General features: G+C 44.2%; 1 protein-coding gene across 8 annotated transcripts in view; it reads left to right on the plus strand.

Moving 5' to 3' along the window:
* Positions 1-24,215, plus strand: part of LOC137342013 (oxysterol-binding protein 2-like) — a 286,909-nt gene that overhangs the window by 165,805 nt on the left and 96,889 nt on the right. For all 8 annotated transcript variants that reach the window (XM_068005597.1, XM_068005599.1, XM_068005598.1 and 5 more), the window contains one exon: positions 1,488-1,738. In XM_068005597.1, coding sequence (XP_067861698.1) covers positions 1,488-1,738 — 251 coding nt within the window. The remainder of the gene's footprint in view (positions 1-1,487; positions 1,739-24,215) is intronic.

A 24,215-nucleotide genomic window follows, 5' to 3' on the forward strand; every position in this document is an offset into this window, starting at 1 on the left:
TGCATAGTACCAGGCGGGAGGGAATTATTCCTTTTTACCTGGTGTCTACTGTACATGTACAACATAGGGCTACCAATTCTCGTTTGATTTATTCCTGGAGGTTTCATCACATGAATTCCTGCCTTCAACTGCCCCGCCCAAACAGCCTTTTTTCTCTCCTCCAATATCTTTATAACTTTAAAAAAGTGTTCAAAAAAATGGAAAAAAACCTTTTTTAATGACCTGATGATTTTTCTCCCATGTTGCTCACGGCAGTGTCCAGGAGATTAATCTTTAATTCCTGGAGACTCCAGGACAATCCACATGTATAGAAGCTGCCTATGAGATGCACATGGTGTATGTGCGCATGTGCGTGAGCGCGATTTGGCACTGGTTAACTTCAATCTCTGTCTTAGAATGCCAGATGACTCTTTAAAATCACAATAGCTTTGAAAGTTGCAACGATAAGCAAGTCATCTGCAAATATTGTAATGACTCGAGTGAAATGTCCACAGGCTCAGCATTTAAGTAATCAGATGCCCATAAATATTAAATCCATTCTCTCAGTTGGTGGAATTATTATTTTCGAACTGTTGAAAATGTGCTGAAGTTTAAAACAATATCTCATGGTGTTTAGTAACCATAATAATGCAAGTTGTTAGCAGGTATTGAAGGGGTGGTGCAGTGCCTTCATGCCTTGATCTACTGTACCAGAGAGAAATGGAACACAGGTTTACCTCCTTCCTCCCCCCACAATTGTTCAGGTGGCAGGTTCCTGTTCTGGGTGGTGCCATCAGCACAAGACGCCAAACGAAGGGCAGATGTTTCCGCAAAGGAATGGAGAAGATTGGCTGATAAACTTGAGCTCATCCAAAACTCAGCTGCCCGTATCCTAACTCGCACCAAGCCCCACTCACCCATCACTCCTTTGCTCGCTGACCTACCTTGGTTCCTGGTCTGGCAATGCTTCAAATTTAAAATTGTTATCCTCGTGTTCAAATCCCTCCACGGCCTCGCCCCTCCCTATCTCTGTAACCTCCTTCAGTCCTACAACACTCCAAGAACTCTGCATTCCTTCAACTCTGGCCGCTTGCGCATCCCCCACTTCCTTCGCTCCGCCATTGGCAGCCATGCCTTCAGCCATCAAGGCCCTAAGCTCTGGAATTCTGTGCTGTATGATTCTATGATGCCAAACACCTTTTCGTGAACACTCTGCCCCTTTAATAAAGAGGCAGGAATGCCAAAAACAAATGTTTTTCTTGAGCCTCTGTTGACCTTTTCACTCAGTAGATACTCAATGTGCTGCCCCACAACAGAGCTGATGTATCTTTATGGAAGAAATTTGATATGAGTGAATTAAAAGCGGGGAGCATTTAGCAACCAGACTTTAAAATCAGCAGCCCTGAAACGCACTGCTGATCTGACCTGTCTCTCTCGTTCCTGTTTTGCATGTGTCCTGAGTGGTACGGGCAGTCCTGTAACCATGGAAACTGTTGTTCCTTCCACAGATGACTCTGGTGATGAGGAGCCAACCTCGCAGTCTGATAAGAGCGAGCTGCACAGCACCCTGAGGACTCTGGCCAGCAAGCTTGAAGACCTGAGCCAGTGCAATGACCTTATCGCTAAGCATGGGGCGGCCCTTCAGAGATCCCTGAGTGAGCTTGAGAACCTGAAGCTACCAGCTGAGAGTGGAGAAAAGATTAAAGCAGTCAACGAGCGAGCCACCCTCTTCCGCATCACCTCCAATGCTATGATCAATGTAAGTGAAGGCATTGCTTTTTCTGACTGTAATTCAGATACTATTTTACCCATATCCACAGCTTGTGGCAGATACAAGACTGATTTATACAGGGGCAGCATTGTCAGGAGTAAAGGGTTAAAAAAACTCCATGCTGTACTGTACATGGCAATATTACAAGGGGAAAAGGAGTAATAAGCTCCTTATCCTGTACTGTACGTGATAGTATTACAAAGGGTAAAAGGGTAATAGGCTCCTTCTGTACTGTTCATGGGGGCAGTATTAGAAAGATGTGCCCCTGACTCCAGCCAATGTTTTTGACTTCTGGGTCACTTGCATAATTGTGACCAGGCTGTCTGCCTGGGATAGGGTTGGAGATTGACTGCAGGAGGCTTCTGATGCCTGCTGTAACAGAGCGTTTCCGAATTTGGCATCCAAGTTTTTGGGGCATTTAAATGTTAAATGGCGAGAGGGGAGTGTAAGAATATGGTTTAAAACAAGCATAGAATATAGGAGGGCACAGGTCCACATAACCTACAGAAGTCCAAGAGGTTATTGAAAGAGTGCTGAGGCATTAAAACAGTGAGAAACAGTAAGTTTCATGAGACACTGTGTCCAAACCTAGTATAAACATACTAAGGCCTGATAACAGTAAAAAGCTATGTAAACACTAAGACATTAAACAATCCTTGGTGGTTTTTGGAGAGTTAGCACAGTAGGATGGTTTACGAACAGGAGATAAGACCAGCGGTGCTTACATACAGAACAACGCAGCCGAATAGCATAAGGATAGGGCATGCTCCCTCCAAAAGGTTAGAGCTCTCAAGGGAATGGTCGGAAGTCCACTGCCACAGGTGGTCCACGGTGGTCAGGTCTGATCTACCTGGATACGCGGACAGGTCAGGTTGTATTGATTGCTTGTCGTTAATGTAATCTGTAGACAGTTGTATTATAACTATAATAACTGTTGAATGTAATGTTGAAGACAACTGTAGTGCAACTCTGTTGCAAGTCAATCTATTAAACTTGCTATTTTATAACCACTCGGGCTAGAATCAAGCGGAGGTTATTATTGATGGATTAACAACCCATAGTTGCGACAGTAACAGGAGATATCCATTAGCAGGGAATCTGTGGGTTTGGGCAAGAGGGGAGTCTGTGAGTTTGGGCGAGAGAGGAATCGGTGGGCTTGGGTGAGAGGAGAGTCAATGGATTTGGGTGAGTGGGGAGTCAGTGTATTGGTTCCCGCTGAATTTCACGCCTAAATCTTTCCAAGTTGCACTGGAAACCTGGCCTAACTCAAGCGGAACACCGTGGACCTTGTTTTCAATGGATTGCCCCTTTAATAATAACAATAATAATAATAATAATGTCTGAGAGACTGCTTATTTTGGACTACATCTTTCACAGTGCTGCGTGCCCTAGAGCCTGCTACTGTAATAACCAAATAATGCTGTTTGATAATCTTTCAGTACTTTATTGGTGTGATTATTCCAGGGAGGTTTAATGAACAACTGCAGCAAATGGGTATCTAATTATAGTTGTGTTCTGTGGGCTAGAAGTGTTTTGTAGACACTTGGTACTTTTTACACAGTATTGCATGGTTGTTAATCACACCCACAAATAGTCACTGTTAAAATAATCCAGTCTTTGTGATTACTCACCACAACAGTGTGAGAGGTGTCTGAAAATGGAACAGATTTATTTGGAGCTTGGAGTCCAAACCGAGAGAATCTTTTTCTTTTTGATTTTTTTCATTGCGTTGGTAGGGACGGTTCACCGATGGTGTCCTCGGGGAGTAGACCCATGCGGATGTATCGTGAAATTGGGCAAGTAGGCCAGAGCCTCAATATCGTTGGTTTTGGCGTTTCGCAACACAAATGATTTGTGGTTTTTGAAGGCCATGCTGAAAATGTGCCTGAGCCTCAATACAGCTCCCTGAATTTCATACAAATCCATTAAAATAGGCCCCTATTCAGACCCCTTCACTCTTGGAATGCGGCTCGCCTGTAAATGGATGCTTCTGGGCTTCCGAACTGATTGCCAACAATCTTTTGGCCCAAGTTTTAAAGCAATGAGGAATTTGCTGCATTGTCTGTCTTTCCATACTGCTGTTTCTACATTGTTGCTTTTGCATTAGTTCTTTCTGTGGTTTGTTGGTGTATTTTTGCTCACCCAGGATGACTTCCGCATCGGTCTGTAGCTGCAGCACTGCTGCTGCAGCAACTGAAAACCAGGACTCGAGCTGCATTGCTCAGTCTGTTTATTCCACTGGGCCTGTCATTGGCTTCCATGGAGAAGAAAGAAGAGAAAGAACTTTCATTTATATAGCGCCTTTCACGACCTCAGGACATCCCAAAGCGCTTTACAGCCAATGAAGTACTTTTGAAGTGTAGTCATTGTTGTAATGTAGGAAACGCGGCAGCCACTTTGTGCACAGCAAGGTCCCACAAACAGCAATGCGATACTGACCAGATAATCTGTTTTTTTAATAATGTTGCTGCAAAGATCACCATAGCAACTGGATCCTTTCAGGTCAAAGAGGATATAGAAGAACTGGAGAAAGTGCAAAAAAGATTTACAAGGATGATACTTCATAGAATCACATATCACAGAAGGTGGCCATTCAGCCCATTGTGTCTGTGCTGGCTCTCTGAAAGAGCTACCAATTAGTCCAACCCCTCTTTCCCCATAGCCCTGCAAATTTTTCTTTTTAAGTAGAGATCCAATTCCCTTTTTAAAGTTATTGTTGAATCTGCTTCCACCACCCTTTCAATTGCAAACAATTTTACAACACCAAGTTATAGTCCAACGATTTTATTTGAAATTTACAAGCTTTCGGAGGCTTCCTCCTTCCTCAGGTAAATGTCAGGAACTCCTCGAAGCCTACGCATTTATAAAAAATCTCCACATCATGACCACCCTTTCAGGCAGTGCATTCCAGATCATAACAATTTGTTGAGTGGAAAAAATTCTCATCACTCCCCTGGCTTTTTTTGCCAAATATTTTAAATCTGTGTCCTCTGGTTACTGACCCTCCTGCCAGTGAAACAGTTTCTCCCTATCTGCTCTATCAAAACCCCTCATAATTTTGAACACCTTTATTAAATCTCCCCTTAACCTTCTCTATTGTAAGGAGAACAATCCCAGCTTCTCTAATCTCTCCAGTTAACTGAAAGCTCTCATCCTGATACCATTCTAATACATCTCCTCTGCACCCTCTCCATGACCTTGATGTCCTTTCTAATGTATGATGCCCAGAAGTGGACATAATACTCTAACTCAGGTCTAACCAGTGATTTATAAAGGTTTAGCATAACTTCCTTGCTTTTGTACTCTATGCCTCTACTTATAAAGCCAAAGACCCCATATGGTTTTTTAACAGCTTTATCACCTAGTCCTGCCACCTTCAAAGATTTGTGTATGTGAACCCCCAGGTCTCTCAGTTCCTGCACCTTTGTTAAAGAACTGAGAGGTTATAACTATCAGGAAAGATTGAACAGACTTGGGGCTCTTTTCTCACAAAGAGTAGACTGAGAGGTGACCTGATAGCGGCCTTTAAAGTTATAGGGGGTTCGATAGGGTAGACTTAGAGAAGATATTTCCATTTGTGGGGGAGCCCAAAACTAGGGGCCATAAGTATAAGATAGTCTCTAATAAATCCAATAAGGAATTTAGGAGAAACTTCATTACTCAGAGTGGTGAGAATGTGGAATTCGCTTCCACAAGGAGTGGTTGAGGCGAATAGCATAGATGCATTGAAGGGGAAGCTAAATAAGTTCATGGGGGAGAAAGGAGTAGAAGAATATATTTACAGGGTGAAATGAAAGGTGGGAGGAGGCTTGTGTGGAGCATAAACACAGACATAAACCTGTTGGGCTGAATGGCCTGTTTCTGTGCTGTAAAATTCTGTGTAACACTGATATTTGCCACAGTAGTCAAACTTTAGTCCACTGATGCATCAAGCAGGTAGTAGAAGCCTTGTTTTGGCAGTGGGAAAAAGGGAACAGCATGAGAGGGCACAGCACTTTCACCAGACAGGGCAGGCTTCTCTAAAGTGTAGGCACCATGTAGCCATCAAGCCCATGGCATACATAAAGAAAAGAAAAAAACTTGCATTTATATCGCACCTTTCACAACCTCAGGACATCCTAAATTACTTCACAACCAATGAAGTACTTTTGAATTGTAGTCACTGTTATAATGTAGGAAACGCAGCAGCCAACTTGCGCACAGAAAGGACTCACAAACAGCAACGAAATAACGGCCAGATAATTTTTTTTTCCTGATGTTGGTTGAGGGATAAATATTGGCCAGGACACCAGGGAGAAATCCCCTGCTCTTCAAAATAATGCCGTTGGATCTTTTGCATCCACCTGAGAGGGCAGATGGGACCTCCATTTAACGTCTCATCCAAAAGACAGCATCTCCGACAGTGCAGCACTCCCTCAGTACTGCACTGGAGTGTCAGCCTAGATTTGTGCTCAAGTCTCTGGAGTGGGGGAAGCTAGATAAGCACATGAGGGAGTAAGGAATAGAAGGGTATTCAGAACCCTAGCTATTACCAGTCAGGAAACTTCCAAAAAGAAGCAGAGTCGAAATACAATGAGATTCATGCCTCTACTAGAATTCTGCTGGAATATGCAGCTGGCGCATGGAGACAGAGCTCATTGGTCAGCTCAGGTGGGGTTCTGCTCTATAGTCCCGACAAGGTTTCTAAAATTAACAAGCCTGGGAATTCTGTTCCGGTTCTTCCGCTATAACCTCAGTGGGAGACCCCTGGGGAAATGGACTAAACTGCCATTTTTAACCATTTTCCATGTTCCTCTGGAACTTCTGCCTATCTCCTGCCGAAGTTACAGTAGGAGATCTGGAAAACACCCCCTCGTAGAATTTTGGGGCCACGGTGTTTGTCAGCTGACCTCTTCAAGGCGGGGGAGTTGGCTGGATCGCCAGCAGTGTTGGCTCTCTCTCAAGCATACTTCTGATGTTTCCACTTGTGGGGAAGACCAAAACTAGGGGTCAATATAAGATGGTTACCAGTAAATCCAATAGGGAATTCAGGCGACACTTCACCCAAAGAGTGGTAAGAATGTAGAACACACTACCACAAGGAGTAGTTGAGGCGGATAGCATAGATGCATTTCAGGGGAAGCACATGAGGGAGAAAGGAGTAGAAGGATATGCTGATAAGGTTAGATGAAGAGAGGTGGGAGGAGGCTCGTGTGGAGCTTAATCGCTGGCATTGACCAGTTAGGCTGAATGGTCTGTTTCTGTGCTGTAGATTCTATGTAATTCTATGAAACAGAGGCCTTCATGTAGTACACCCCAAAGCCCAGTTTACATTCCAGCTTATGCGAAGGGATCAATATACAGCATGCAAGTAGTTGGAGGTGCCATACAGACTTGGTGGCAAAAACATGCAACAGTTACGTGATGTAAAGGAAGCCTTTCTCTTTGTCAGGCACCAAGATGCAGCTGAAGCTGTACAGACAGGGTAGTTTGAGGGTGCTGGATGTGAGGCCGTGCTTTCCGGGCTGCAGTGTTGATGTTGCATTGTTTTGGAGATTCAGGGTTTGGTGCTTGCACAGTGCAGGCATTCATTTCATTTGGGTTGGCACGCTTTTATTCAACCGTACATTGGCACGCTTCCTCAACCCAGTGAAATTCTTTCTCATCTACTCCCAAGACCTGTGGGACATGGGAAACTGCATTCACTCTGTTGGCTACCTCCTGTTATGCTTGTTGCACATTGCCACGGATAGGAGGAAAAGAAAGGAGCAGCAGTCCTTGAGCTGGGAACCTGAGCAGGGAGACAGAGAAAAGCGTGTCAGGAAGGGACAGAAGGTAATGTGTTAAAAAAGGAAAAAGCAGGAACTAAGTGTCACAAAACATATTTGAAAGTTCTTTATCTGAATGCACGTAGCATTCGTAACAAAATGGACAAGTTAACGGCACAAATAACTACGTATGGGTATAATCTTGTGGCCATTACAGAAACATGGCTGCAAGGTGACAACGACTGGGAATTAAATATGCCAGGGTATTTAACAATCAGGAAGGACAGGCAGGAAGGAAGGGGAGGTGGGGTGGCTATGCTAATAAAGGAAGGAATCACTGTAATACAGAGAAATTATATTGGGACAAAGGATCAGGATAATGAAACAGTTTGGGTAAAGATAAGGAATAATAAGGGGAAAAAACACGAGTGGGCGTAGTATATAGGCCTCCGAATAGTTGCAACTCTGCTGGAAGGAGTATTAATCAGGAAATAGTCGGGGCATGTAATAAGGGAACAGCTATAATTATGGGGGGTTTTAACTATCATATTAACTGATCAAATCAAATTGGGCAGGGCTGCCTTGAGAAAGAGTTTATTGAGTGTATTAGGGATGGATTTCTTGAGCAGTATGTAACTGATCCTACAAGGGGGTAAGCAACCTTGGACCTGATCCTGTGTAATGAGCCAGGATTAATTAATAATGTCCTAGTTAAGGATCCCCTTGGAATGAGTGACCATAACATGGTTACATTCCATGTCCAATTAGAGGGTGAGAAGGTTGGTTCTCAAACAAGCGTACTGAGCTTGAATAAAGGAGACTATGATGGTATGAGAGCGGAATTGATTAAAGTGGACTGGGAAAATAGATTAAAGGGTAAGACGGTACATGAACAGTGGTGTTCATTTAAGGAGTTATTTTACAACTTTCAAAAAATATATATTCCACTGAGGAAAAAAGGGTGTAAAAGAAATGACAGCCATCCGTGGCTAAGTAAAGAAATTAAGGATAGTATCCGACTAAAAACAAGGACATATAAGGTAGCCAAACTTAGTGGGAGGATAGAAGATTGGGAAGTCTTCAAAAGACAGCAAAAAGTAACTAAAGGATTGATTAAGAACGGGAAGATAGATTATGAAAATAAATTAGCAAAAAATATAAAAACAGATAGCAAGAGTTTCTACAGTTATATAAAAAGAAAAAGGGTGGCTAAGGCAAACGTAGGTCCCTTAGAGGATGAGACCGGGAAATTAAAGGTGGGAAACATGCAGATGGCAAAAATGCTGAACAGATATTTTGTTTCAGTCTTTACGGTAGAGGACACTAAGAATATCCCAACACTGGACAAACAGGGGGCTCCAGGGGGGGAGGAGCTAAATACGATTAAACTCACTAAGGAATTGGTACTCAGTAAAATAATGGGACTCAAGGCGGATAAATCCCCTGGACCTGATGGCTTACATCCTAGGGTCTTGAGGGAAGTGGCAGTAGGGATTGTGGATGCTTTGGTAATAATTTTCCAAAATTCTCTGGACTCAGCAAAGGTCCCGGCAGATTGGAAAACTGCTAATGTAACACCCTTATTTAAAAAGGGTAGTAGGCAGAAGGCTGGAAATTATAGACCAGTTAGCCTAACATCTGTGGTGGGTAAAATTTTGGAGTCTATTATTAAGGAGACAGTAACGGAACATTTAGATAAACATAACTTAATAGGACAAAGTCAGCATGGCTTTATGAAGGGGAAGTCATGTCTGACAAATTTGCTTGAGTTCTTTGAGGACATAACGTACAGGGTGGATAAAGGGGAACCAGTGGACGTAGTGTATTTAGACTTCCAGAAGGCATTCGACAAGGTGCACATAAAAGATTATCGCTCAAGATAAAGAATCACTGGATTGGGGGTAATATTCTGGCATGGGTGGAGGATTGGTTATCTAACAGGAAGCAGAGAGTTGGGATAAATGGTTCATTCTCGGACTGGCAACCAGTGGCCAGTGGTGTTCCGCAGGGGTCGGTGCTGGGTTCCCAACTCTTTACAATCTATATTAACGATTTGGAGGAGGGGACTGAGTGTAACATATCGAAGTTTGCAGATGATACAAAGATGGGAAGGAAAGTAGAGAGTGAGGAGGACATAAAAAACCTACAAGGGGATATAGACAGGCTGGGTGAGTGGGCGGAGATTTGGCAGATGCAATACAATATTGGAAAATGTGAGGTTATGCACTTTGGCAGGAAAAATCAGAGAGCAAGTTATTATCTTAATGGTGAGAAACTGGAAAGTACTGCAGTACAAAGGGATCTGGGGGTCCTAGTGCAAGAAAATCATAAAGTTAGTATGCAGGTGATCAAGAAGGCCAACGGAATGTTGGCTTTTATTGCTCGGGGGATAGAATATAAAAACAGGGAGGTATTGGTGAGACCGCACTTGGAACACTGCATACAGTTTTGGTGTCCATACTTAAGAAAAGGCATACTTGCTCTCGAGGCAGTACAAAGAAGGTTCACCCGGTTAATCCTGGGGATGAGGGGGCGGACATATGAGGAGAGGTTGAGTAGATTGGGACTCTACTCATTGGAGTTCAGTAGAATGAGAGGCGATCTTATTGAAACATATAAGATTGTGAAGGGGCTTGATCGGGTGGATGCGGTAAGGATGTTCCCAAGGATGGGTGAAACTGGAACTAGGGGGCATAATCTTAGAATAAGGGGCTGCTCTTTGAAAACTGAGATGAGGAGAAACTTCTTCACTCAGAGGGTAGTAGGTCTGTGGAATTTGCTGCCCCAGGAAGCTGTGGAAGCTACATCATTAAATAAATTTAAAACAGAAATAGACAGTTTCCTAGAAGTAAAGGGAATTAGGGGTTACGGGGAGCAGGCAGGAAATTGGACATGAATTTAGATTTGAGGTCAGGATCAGATCAGCCATGATCTTATTGAATGGCGGAGCAGGCTCAAAGGGCCGATTGGCCTACTCCTGCTCCTATTTCTTATGTTCTTATGTTGATATTGGTTCTCGCTTGACCAGAGGTGGCAAAACCTATGATTTTTACAAAATCTACAGCAGTCAGGCACAGGCTACATGGTCATAGATGGCAGGAGATCATCATTTCCATAACACCGACACCACAAGCACTGCAATCGAAGGAAGTAAGTGGAAAAGCAGACGTTTGTTTTTTTTAAAAAAAACAGATTACTGATGCCGGCTTTATATTTTAGAAAGTTTCCAGACAGCTCACTGTAAAAACAGTCCAGTCCAAAGGTGGGTGGGTGGCAGCTATAGACTGGGGCTGGTCTGGTTTGTAATTACTAAGACCCCTGCACCTGAAACCCTCTTGGAAAAAAGGATAACATTGGGTTAAAGAGAGGAGGAAAAAGTTTCAGAGAATATATCTTTTTAAAATAGCTGGAGGGTACAAACAGATCATATTGAAAAGAGATGGATTAGATTGGATGAATGCCAGGCCTTATGGGTGTCTTGGGCATGAATCACCCTTCAGTGAACCTGAGTTATGCTGAGCACTGCGACGCTTAGAAACTACTGATTCAACGTCCACTTCATCCAGTAATTGTCACTGGGCTGCATTTGGTGGTGCAGGATATGAGCTTCACTGCTGGTCTCTAGGTTATTCTAGGTTATTGAAGAACAGAATCAGTACCCTGTTTCTTTCCTGAGTAATCACTTTCCTGCTATTCCAATGTATGGGCACCCCATCCACCACCCTAAATATTCACTCCCTCCACCACCGGCACACTGTGGCTGCAGTGTGTACCATCCACAGGATGCACTGCAGCAACTCGCCAAGGCTTCTTCGACAGCACCTCCCAAACCCGTGACCTCCACCACCTAGAAGAACAAGGGCAGCAGTCACGTGGGAACATCACCACCTGCATGTTCCCCTCCAAGTCACACACCATCCCGACTTGGAAATATATTGCCGTTCCTTCATCATCGCTGGGTCAAAATCCTGGAGCTCCTTACCTAACAGCACTGTGGGAGAACCTTCACCACACTGACTGCGGTGGTTCAAGAAGGTGGCTCACCACCACCTTCTCTCGGGCAATTAGGGATGGGCAATAAATGCTGGCCTTGCCAGCGATGCCCACATCCCATGAATGAATTTTTTTTTAAAGTAAGAATCAGTGCTGATTGAACAAAAATCAACCGTAATAAGTGCAGCAGGCAGTGTTTGAGGAGGCAGGTATGTTGGACTGTAACGAGCATTACTCGAGGTGTCATAGATTCTCAGTCTCCGTGGTGATGTCTTAATGTTGTCTGTTCCATGAGAGACTGTCTTGGTTTTAAGCCTAGAAACTATTCCTCTCCCATCAGAGTCACTGTTGCCATGTCTCATCAGCCTGTGACATATTGAGGAAAGTCGAAGGCATTGTGTCAGCAAATGCCAGATCTGTAATGCAGTAGTCCTCACCTGATTACCATTTACAAGTAACACTCCGACCCTCACTTACACATGATGAGGGTTCAGGTGGACATTGGTGTAATAGGTAGGCTTTTCACTCTCAGATAGTATTCTGACATGCAACGTGATCTTAATGTGTTTGAGCAGCTATGCTTCAGGAGGATGCGGGGGAAATGCATTGGAATAGCAGGAAAATGATTGCTCAGGAAAGAAACAGATGATTAAGGTTAACAAGGTTCCTGCACAGTGACAGAATGACCACCACTATTGTCCTCTGAGGACTCTATTCATAGGCCCCAGTGGGAAAGAGGAAGCAAAGGTGCCCTTACACTAGATGGAAAGATGAAGTCACTTGAGATACAGAAAAGATGAGAATTGAATCGCAAGGGTCGCATAGTCAGGAAAGGAATAGTGAAGATCCTGCCCCCCCCCCACCTCCGATTGTGTTCAGATTACAGAGGGTGTGACGGTGGGTGCAGATTTACGGAGAGGGGGTGACGGTGGGTGCAGATTTACGGAGAGGGGGTGACGGTGGGTGCAGATTTACGGAGAGGGGGTGACGGTGGGTGCAGATTTACGGAGAGGGGGTGACGGTGGGTGCAGATTTACGGAGAGGGGGTGACGGTGGGTGCAGATTTACGGAGAGGGGGTGACGGTGGGTGCAGAGAAGGAGTTATAGTGAAAACGCTTTTGAGTGTGTTTTATTAACACGTTAGAATGTACCTTATTTGTTCTGTTGGAGCGACTGCCCCTTTAAATCATTGTTTGCCATAATTGGGTGAGAGAAAATACTGGAAACAACAGATTAATGGGAACAGATGGGATGTGCTTACTCCAGCTGTCAGGTTATTTTACTTCACTGACTTCTGAAACTGGGGTTTTGTATTTTGCCATGTGATTGTTTCCCTGGGGCCTGCTATCTCTGTGACTAATTTATAATTTATTCAATTTACTGCAGTGTGACAGTTTGTAAACAGACTGAATGTGATTCTGCTGTTCACAGGCATTGTTGTGACTATTTTATATACAATGGGACCATAGCAATCCGGGCATTAACTTATGGATAGACTGCAGGTCAGAGTAACAACAGGGCATTCAAACTACAACTGAACTGGTTTAGAAATCAGCCTGAGAGAGACCACCAGCATCCAAGACCTCTAAAGGCCACTGGTATCAAAAGCCACCTGAGACACCCACTGCCGACTGAGTCCAGCTGGCAGTGGTCGGACACACAAGTGAGTGAATCTGACTCAGACCTGTAATTCTCCAACAACCTGAAGTCCAGCCTAGGGACAGTCACTGCCTTTTACAAATGAATTAAAGAGGCCTGATCTCAGCCCAATGCCCACAAACCTTCTGAACCATTTTCTGTTAAATATAAATGTACAACATTTATATTTAACAGAAAATGCATTTGTATAGTGCCTTCAACCAAGTAAAAACGTCTCAAGGTGCTCCACGAGCGATTATCAGACAAAATTTGATATCAAATGACTTGGAGATATTAAGACAGGTGACCAAAAGTTTGGTCAAAGAGGTAGGTTTTAAGAACGACTTAAACCTCTCCGCTTCTCTCCTTTTATGGAGGGAACTCGAGAGCTTAGGGCCTAGGCAGCTGAAGGCACTGCTGCCAATGGTGGAGCGATGTAAATCGGGGATGCACAAGAGGCCAGAGCTGGAGGAGTGCAGAGATCTCGGAGGTTTGTAGAGTTGGAGGAGGTTACAGAGATAGAGGGGTGAGGCCATGGAGGGATTTGACCACAAGAATGAGAATTTTAAAATTGAGGCATTGCCGGACCGGGAGCCAGTGTCGAAACTTGTATTAAATGGTGTCTCCCTTGATGTTTGCCAAGTGTTCGGTCGGAGGATTGGGAATGAAGGCACAGATTACACTGGTAACCCTGCGCACTGCATTTTTCAATCTCAGTCACGATGTGAAGGTCCTTTTAAGTTGAGTCTCACGATCCCACCGCCAGCAGAACATGTCAACCTTTACTAATGCAACAATCAGAAATACTGTGCAGCTCCCAGCAGGATTCAACCCAAGGCGACAGAGACGGGGCAGAAATAGTGGGATTCCAAACCTTCCCAGTCCTGAAATGGAACAAAATGACATCAGGATCTGTTTTTTTTTAAAAATCACAGTTAAAATATCATTGACATTAACATCCTGTGGGGTTTGTTTTTTTTTGTTTTAATAGTGAGTTCTAATGATAACGTCAAAAGTATTGGCTTTGATGAGTCACTGAGCCTGATTTTTGTGAGGAGCTGGATCTACGTCGGTAGAGATGCGAGGGAGGGAGAGGGAAGCATCATTCTGATCGCCGTGTGGCGACATCATAAACAAGTTCATTTTGGAATGCATTTATGATGTCACTACATATAGCAACCAAAGCATTTCTTCCCCAATAACACAGGGCGCTGGCTGGGAGGACAGACCGAGTCCAACAGGGAGCTGCATTAATTTCAGTCAAGGTACAGTCATTAACATAGGGCGCTGGCTGGCATTGAGACTCACTCATCTGAAATGGTCAATGACTTGCTGTCCCTTCTGTCTGGTTACTCAGAGATGCGCAGTCAGAGATTCTGTCCAGGAAAACAGGGAGATCATAAACAAAAGGGGAAGATTTATAGATTCTGTTACAGCAGCCAAGTGAGAGTCTGATAGTCTGTTTTAATAGAGGCATTCGAAGGAATTAATAAAATCTTCAAGTGAGTGTGTGTGATAACATGGCACAGATCCCCACTCAAACAATTTCTTTCCCAATACCTCTCAACTGTGGAACTCCTTATTCCCTTCAATAACAATCTTCAAACTTTTAATACCCAAACTTGACTCCATCTAATTACTAGTTTGTCTATCGTGCTAGTTTCAACCTTGGTGGTATCCCCACGCGGGCCTTGACCCGTGAACCCAGGTTCTGAAGGGGGGGGAAAAGCTTAGGAAGAAACTGTGGAGAATTGTGACCTGCGTACTGGGATGACTGGGTGGCTAGCTGATGATGCATTTGGAATTAATTCCCATCTGTGCTGCTTCAGCCCAATTGTTAATCTGTTTCTTTCAATTGAAATCCTTTGTATTTTATATGAGTTAATGACTTTGTTTAAATAGCATAGATAGGAACTTACTGTGTTAACTCTTGCTCTAAAAATAGCATGCAGAGGAAAATAAATCTCTAGGTATTCAGTACTTCAGTGTGTAACATTTTAGGACGGAAGGTAGTAAGATATGTTTACACTGTCATCACCAGAGAGTTCCATCCAAAGAGTTCGAACCCAGTGTTTGGAAGTGAAATGTTAGTATGTTAACCCACCGCGTATATTATAACCCACCGCACTACCTGAGCCGACTCAGCCCATTTTGTTTTAAAGCCAGGGATTTTGCATCTTTCTCACTTTGCACCAGGTATGACAAGACACATGATATGAAGACTTTTCAAGCATCTGAGAGCTGACAGCGCACTTTCGATGAGAGTTGGTCATTGTTTCGTGTTCTGATTATAAAGTTTCCAACCGAGTAAATTACATTGAAGCCGCACTTCCTGTATCCACACTGATTCCTCAAAACCCCTCAGCTTGTGTCACACTCCAATCCTGATAACTCATTAGTTGATTCACCAAGAACTGTTCTGCTTGGAGCAGAATTTTTGTGAACCGCAGTTAAAAATAGACATGTAAATTGTTCTCTTGCAGCCCTTCAACTCATCCATTCAATTACTCGGTCTGTATAAACACAACAAGAAATTCTGCGTAAGTCAGATTTTGCACGGTCTTGACTAGATACTAAAGCATGGCCCTGCCTCGGGCTGAGGTTTGGCCATGGACTGACTGTGCTTACTGTGAGCATCAAAAGAAGGATTAATTGGGAAATGTTTAACACTTGACTCAGGAATTCTATATAATAGGAGAGAACGGGGTGGATTTAGTCCATTGGAATTCTATCCAATAGGAGACAACAGGAAAGGGTTTGTTCCACTGGAATTCTGTACAGTGGGAGAGAACGGGAAGGGAATTAGTCCATTGGAATTCAGTACAATGGGAAAGGGTTTGGTGTATTCTCTACTCCGTTCCCAACGCCTTGCCACCTCTTTTCCGCTTTTAAAAAGTCTCATCAAAGTCCTCCTCCTCAACCGTGCCTTCAGATCCCCATTCTATCCTATCCCATCCCTCTTCTCTCCCGTTTCCCCATTTCCACCGTATCCCTTTCCTCCTTATTGTAAAGCACTTTGAGACATCATTCTGCACGTGACTATAGTAACGTAAATTATAGCATTGGAATTCAGTCCAGTGGGAGTGAATGGGAAGGGTTTGGTTCATTTTGAATTCCTTGCTCAGATCAGGCGTATCTGGAGCTGACTAGGGCCTGAAATTTACTGCATATTTACGTCCAGAGGCACGCAATAGGGGCACAAAGCAAATACACGGCCTAGAACATTGTGGACAATTGGGCGTAAGTGATTTACGCACGTAAATATAATACGCCCGAATATCCGGCCAACTCATAATAAGCCTGCCCCCACGTTACAGAGCCTTATACATGAGTTTCCTGCAATTGCTCTTGTTCCAAGGGGGTCTCAAAATTGCGACCAGATTTTCAGATGCACGGACATCCATAGTCTCCTGAAGCAGGTGCAAATCAGCTGCTGCAGGAAGCATTGAAGATGTTCTCATCCTGTTACTGCAGGCAGACATTTTCCAGTCCTTTTGAGGAATAAAAATTGCTCTTTTGCTGGCTCTACCCCGCTTGCAATTATAATGGAGTGGGAGGGGGAAGAAGAGAACCAGAGACAGGAGGCCCGGACAGTGAAGCACCAGAAGTGGAGACAGCATCCCACATACACATACCCGGCCCAGAGAGAATATAGGCCTCGACTGACATTCCAGGAGATGTCTGAGGAGCTGACTGTGCAACAGCTGCACTTTACAAAGGAGGCCATCGGCCGACTGCGTGACTTGATCTGAGATGACTTAAATCCCTGGTCCACGTGCAGCAGCACCTTAAATCTAGAAATGAAGGTGACCTTGGCCTTCAACTATTACAGGTCCCTGGATCCTTTATGTGCAGGATTAGTCAAGGGACAGCGGGGGCCTGCATTTGGCAGGTAACTGACGCCCTGTTCCGTAGGTCAGGCGAGTTCATCAGATGTGGCATGTCGACGGTGGAGCAAAGTCAGAGATATCATGTTTCTATAGGGTGGCAGGCGATGATCAATTGAACACAAGTCCCACTAAAGGCTCCCCTTCAGAACCCACAAAGCTACATGAACAAAAAGGGTTTCCACTCCCTCAACGTACAGATGGCCTGGTTGCACATCTTGCATGTGAATGCACAGGGCGCGGGGGCCTGTCACGATGCGTTCATTGTGTGCAACTCTGTCGTTGCCGCATGCTCGGGGGCAGAGGGCCGAGTAGAAGGTGGGATCCTCGGTGATGAGGCTGCCGTGGTTGATGTCTCCTTACCTTGCACTCCCCTGCCTCAATCTGAAGGAAAAAATATTCCCCCCCCACGCACACACACCATTATGATCCACCACCCTAACATCTTATTGGTTGTGTTCAAACCGTGCTGGCCATTTACGCTGATTTACGCCCATTTTACATTTGGGCATATGCTAGTGAGATTGGCAGGACATTTGAGCATAACTTGACATCGGCGGAATGGGGGTACTAATTCCAGGTTGCACCCCCGTAGGAAATTCTTGGCCTGTATTTCATACTCAGCTGCGCTGTGGTTTTTCATACATCACAACACCTTTTGGTGAATGAAAGCCTATGGTATTGGTCTCCATTTTGTCCATCCCTTCAGTGAAACAACTATCTTTGTACACTCACAGCAACTGTAGGCAGCAGCTGCCTTTGTTTATAGTTTTAATTTTCCCTTGACACTTTGTTTGTTATTGGTTTAACGTTGTCCTCTCATCTCTGGGACTTGGTTCCGATCCATCTCCGACTGGGTGAAACGGTCGCTGCCAGCTGCAAGGGTCCTATGTAAAAGGAGTTGGATAAAGTTGTAAAATAAGCCAGTTTCGACCCAGTTCCCAAAGGGCGTAAAGGCATATCTGCCTACATCATGTCACCGGATTGCTAATCTCACTTTAGGAGTCCATACGGATGGATGGTATGGAATTGAAAGTATCGTTCTAGGAGATGCATTTGTATTATTGTAGTTAAGGCACATTGTTTGCGCAGAGTAGAGGTAGCTTTACTTGACATTTAACAATAGTATACTTGGGCTAGTAGTGCTTTTTAGAGGGATGGGGAGACATATTGAGTTCTGTAGCGCTTGATAAATAAGGAAAGGGCATGTATTGAAAGAAATGTTTTAGTTGAATTGAAAACATGTCTTTTCTGGTAATTAGATGTGTATCACAACCTAGCTTTTCACTATGTAGTGCAGGCTTGCACCTATATCAGGGACTCTTGCAACTTTGAAAGGAAGCCTAATCATTTGCAATACAGTCAATGTGTATTAATAGAGTCAAATGTGATTCAGGAGGTTGTCAGAACTGAAAGTGAAATCCAAGCTTGTGATGGTGACTGAAGATGGGCGATTTGGTGCATTGAGATTTACGCGCTCAAATTGGAATGAGATATAACTGGGTGATAATCTCATCGTCATAGTGAAGTGCTGGAGCCTGCTTATTTTATTTATAGGTAGAATGTAACTCCTCTGGGTCAATGATATTGGGCTGTCTGTCAGTCCTACTGAGAAACAAGAGGGTTATCTGACATTAGGTGTGAGCGAGTAAGGCAGGAAATCTGTGGTACATTCTGGTCCGTATTGGGATCAGTGTTTTAGTGACCCGAAACGCTAAAGAGCTCCTCTCTTTAATCGTAAAGCGGGTATATAAACAATAAGGTGGTACAATGCGCTGTGCTGCGTCTTAGAGAGGTGGATGAGTTTGAGACTGCAGTTGCCCACATTCTGTGATTCATGGTCACGTCTGTGATGTTAAGAGGATGGATGCAAGCAGGAGTGTGCATTTCAATCGGGGAAGGAAAGAAATGTAATGAGGTGAATTAACCTGCAAGTGACTCGTTCACAGCTCCTCAGTGCTGGTCGTAGAGCAGCATTGGCTGAGGTCTGGGAGTAGATTCTTGACTCTCTGCCAGAAATGAGTGATGGCATGGGTTTAAATTCTTACGGTTTTAAAGGTACTATTTTTGGTTTCCTATATTCTACTTCTGCTTCCTGGAAGTGTTTTTAATTCATTCTTGAAATGTGGGCATCGCTGTCAATGCCAGCATTTATTGCCCATCCCTAGTTGCCCTTGAGAAGGTGGTGGTGAGCCGCCGCCTTGAACTGCTGCTGTCCATGTGGTGAACGTTCTCCCACAGAGCTGTTTGTAGGGAGTTGCAGGATTTTGACTGCTGCTATTCCTTCATTGTCACAGAGTGGCCACATGGAGTGTGACCTTCCATGCACTGATGTAGTCTGGGATAAATGTTGACCTGTCAGTCACTGTGACCAATGGCGACATATACCAATATTGACTTCTGATCCCAGCGGTTCATATTGCTGTATTTGTATTGGTGCACAGCAACCCTCCATGTGTAGGGCACCTTCCAAGCATTCAATGGAACTATATTGAAGTATATATTTTGAAAAATCAATAGGTTCAACCATTATGTGGGCTGATTGAAGACGTAAATCTGAGATGGTGATAGGTCTGCCATTGTGTGTCAAGTGGGGTTGATTCTCCGAGCATTAATGGGAGCCGAGGCATTCATCTAACAACTGTCTGCTGTTTTCAGCTGCGATGTCTAATAGTTCAGGTGACACAGTTACTAGCCCTGGAGCAGTGTGCGCCCAAGTATTTTTTTAAAAGTACAGCAAGGCATTATTTATCAAAAGAACCAAGAAACGGCAAAAGGAAAATGCTGGAAATACACACAAGGTTGATCAGCATCTAAAAGAGAAAAAACAGTTCACGTTTCGAGTGCCGTCCTTCATTCGAAGAAATTGTTAATCAGTCTCATTCACTTGGGTGCTGATCGATCCATTGTCTATTTCTTGCATTTTCTGTTTTTAATAAGAGGGCAAATTCTATTTCTCTGAATGTTGAACTAACCTTAAATATTTGCAAGAGTCAGAGGGTGGCATACAATCTTGGCACTCTCTAGTGTCCGTGTTTTACACAAGCTTGGTGTTCATCCATGCCCGAGATTCAAACCCTTGCGGTGAATGGGGATCTCTGATTGAGCTGTGAGGACTGCTTGTGATGCCGTGGAGGGAGACTTTGTGGTGTCACTGCTGGGGAACCTTCTGTATGTCAACGTCAACTCCCGGGAGGCCTCACCACGGCAGTTTCAATCCATGGGGGGGGATGTAAGAAAGACTTGCATTTATACAGCACCTTTCACCACTTCGGGATGTCCCTAAGTGCTTTATAGCCAAAGTAGTACTTTTTTGAAGTGTAGTTACTGTTTTAATGCAGGAATCGCGGCAGCCAATTTGCATACAGTAAAGTCCCACAAACAGCAATGTAATAGTGGTTGGTTGAGGGAGGATTGTTGGTCAGGACTCCAGAGAACGTCCCTGCTTGTCTCACTGCTTGTCCGATATCCAGTATTGGATAAGCAAAAATTTCCTCTAACTAAATATTGGTAAGACTGAAGTCATTGTCTTCGGTCCCTGCCACAAACTCCGTTCCCTAGCCACCGACTTCATCCCTCTCCCCTCTCAGTCTGAACCAGACCAGATCGATCCATTGTATCCTATTTGACCCTGAGATGAGCTTCCCACCACATTTCCGCTCCATTACCAAAACCTCCTTCCACCTTGTAACATCTCCCGTCTCCGCACCTGCCTCAGCTCATCTGCTGCTGAAACCCTCATCCATGCCTTTGTTTCCTCTAGACTTGACTATTCCAATGCTCCTCTGGCCAGCCTCCCGTCTCCACCCTCCATAAATTTGAGTTCATCCAAAACACTGCTGCCCGTATCCTAACTCTCACTAAGTCCCATTCACCCATCACCCCTGTGCTTGCTGACCTACATTGGCTCCCAGTCCGGGAACGCCTCGATTTTAAAATTCTCATCCTTGTTTTCAAATCCTTCCATGGCCTTGCTCCTCCCTGTTTCTAATGTCCCCCAGCCCTATAACCCTCTGAGATCCCCACGCTCCTCCAATTCTTGCCTCTTCCGCATCCCCAATTTTAATCACTCCACCATTAACGGCCATGCCTTCAGCTGCCTAGTACCTAAGCTCTGGAATTCCCTCCCTAAACCCCTCTGCCTCTCTACCATACTCTCCTCCTTTTTAAGATGTTCCTTAAAACTCACCCCTCTGACCAAGCTTTTGGTCACCTAGCCAAATACCTCTTTATGTGGCTGTGTGACAAATTTTGTTGAAAATCGCTCCTGTGAAGCGGCTTGGGTCATTTTACTATGTAAAAGGTGCTATATAAATGCATGTTGTTGTTGTTGTTGCTCTTCTTTGAATAGAGCCATGGGATCTTTTATGACCATCTGCACAGGCATACGAAGCCTCATTTAACGTCTCATCTGTAAGATGGCACCTCCAACAGTGCAGCTCCCCCTCAGTACTGCATAGAAGTGCCAGCCTAGAATATGTGCTCAAATTGGTGAAGTGGGACCCACGACCTTCTGACTTGGCCAAGAGTGTTACCGACGGAGTGAAGACTGACAGCTCAAAGAGCTTTAGGGTGTCAAGCGAATCTAGGGAACTTATGTGACTTTTTTTTAAAGAGTGCTGGAACTATGCAAGTGATTACCAGTTGGAGTGATGGAACAGGAAACTCAGGTTGGGTTTGAAAAATGACTGGATGAATTCCTGTATGGAAAGGGGATACAAAGTTGTTAGTTCTAGAACCTGATGAGAGGTTTGGAAGGGTAAGCTGGATGGACCAGTGCCTTCCTGCCCAAAACATTACTAGGTGATAGTTTGTCTCTATTAGTACCACTCTCACCTCTTGAATCATAAAGTTGTGGGTTCAAGCCCCACTCCAGGACTTGAGCACATAATCTAGGCTAACATTTCAGTACAGTGCTGAGGGATTGTTGATTTGTTGGAGCTGGTATCTTTCAGATGAGACATTAAACCAAGGGCCCAGTTTGCCTGGTCAAGTGGATTTATGGCCAATATTCAACCCACAACCAACCACCACCAAAATAAATTTAATAGGCTGTTTATCTCATTGCTGTTTGTGAGACTTTGTACACAAATTGGACTGCTGCATTCTCTTACATAATAACAGTGACTTCAAAAGTAATTAATGTCCTGGGGACGTGAAGGGTGCTAAATAAATGCAAGTTCTTCATGTTACACACCAACCAGAGTCTCCACAGACATAGAGATCCCATGGCTACGATCCCCCTATACACCTGTGGGGAGAATGGGCTGCCCAAACCTAGGGACCCTGTGTCCCCTACTCAACCTAAGCCATCTGGCAAAGAATGATCTCAGTGCTTGAAATGTGTTATATGACCCAAGTGTGCTGAACTGTGTCAGTCTCGCTTGCTAGCACTTTTGCCTCTGAGTCAGAAGGTCGTGGGTCAAGTCCCACTCCAGAGGCACAAAACCTAGGCTGACACTCCAGTGCAGTTCTGAGACTTTGGGACGTCCTGAGGTCGTGAAAGGCAATATATGAATGCAAGTTATTTTTTCACTTTAACTACATAGACCCTTCCTGTATGTGTCTGTTAGCAGCACATAATCTGTAGCTACTTTTAAACAGATTGCAGGAAATCTGTCTATGTGCTCGTTCATATCGTGACTGTACAATTCTGCAGTTGGGTTAAATGGGTATTTTAGTAAAAGTGGCTGTCCAGTGATCTGAGGTAAACCAGTGACCTCATGATGTAGGGCATAGTCTGTCTTTTAATAGAACTCTCAAAAAAAAAGTAAAATTTTGTGGAACTCAAACAAAAAAACTCGCACACAGTATATTTTTAGTGAAAAATCCAGTGTATAAGACAGCCTTGAACACATTCTTGTCTCCTTTAAATGCAAGGGTGTAACTTGCGGGCTGTTATTGAAATGTAAGATAGGGAGCAGCTTCTCTTCCACTGTTGTGGGCATCTAACCGTGAGGTGCCTGTAATTCAACTCTACCTTATTTTAATTGTTGCTGTGAATGTATCACCTTGGGATGGGACAAGTGCAGATTGGAGCTAAATTCATGTACTGTTGTTGCCTTGTGCGTAAAAGCCTGGGGAATTAAGAGAGATGAATGAGAGAGAGAGAAGCAAACTGGTTTCCAGAAGCTTATTGGAAACAACAGGCTTTTAAGGCAATTGAAGTCACCTCTGGTAGAGCCTCAGGCTGAAGATGACTCCTCTCTCTCTCCTCTTTCTCTCTTTCTCTCCTCTCTCTTTCTCTTTCTCTCCTCTCTCTCTCTTTCCTTTTTTTCCCTCTTTTTTGGTGGTATCAACCTCTCTCTCACACTTTGCTACAAGCAGAGAGAACTCTAACCACACGACAGATGGCTTACAGGAGACTAAAATATCTTCCTCTCAGTCACACGGCAACACTTCTGGTTAATTAGAGCACTCGGTCACATGGTCTTTTCTGCTGCTGAATCTTGAGCCAGCCTTTCCACTTTTAAGTGACTGATAAAGCTCAGCAACAGGACAAGGTGAGTGCGGTGTGTCCCTGTCTTCCTGTATCTAAAATGGGCTTTAGGTCTCACACAGGCAGTGTCTCAGTGAATACTATAGAAAGTGCAATGGAGGCGGATGTGTTGAAATGTGTTTCGGTCAAGTGCTGTGCATCTCATAGGTACTTTGATACTTAAAACCCTCTCGCTGTGAAGCTGTCTGTTGTTTAGCATCAGGTGAAATGCTGGGTGATAGATGGTGTTTGATATGATTTTTCTGGAGTCTGTCTGGTCAGAGGACACGGCAGGTTAGACAATACTGTAACCAGATGCTTGTTCAGACCTGTGAAAGAAACTGAATATTGGAGTCTGTGGGGACCAGTGTGCAAAATTCTCTGACTGCAAATATTATTAGCATTTCATTCCCCCCGCCTCCGATTGTTTGGCATTCTCCTACCCTTTAGCAAATACAGCGATTAGAGAATGAAGCCCCGTCTTTGTATCCTGGCTCAGGTTTTGCCGTACATGTTTACACCTTGTCTGGTTCATGCCTATGCTACCTCTCATCGTGCAGAGTGCTGCAGTGAAGCTGATGTTTAACATGTCCCAGAAGTGATGGGAATGCCAGAACCACAGTAACAAATTAAACAACTAACGAACCTCAAGCAAGAGCGGAGCTTAGCAGATGAGCGAGACGCAGGTGCAAAGATGAGCGAGACGCAGGTGCAAAGATGAG

The sequence above is a fragment of the Heptranchias perlo genome, chromosome 25 (assembly GCF_035084215.1).
Source record: "Heptranchias perlo isolate sHepPer1 chromosome 25, sHepPer1.hap1, whole genome shotgun sequence".
NCBI classification, from domain to species: domain Eukaryota; kingdom Metazoa; phylum Chordata; class Chondrichthyes; order Hexanchiformes; family Hexanchidae; genus Heptranchias; species Heptranchias perlo.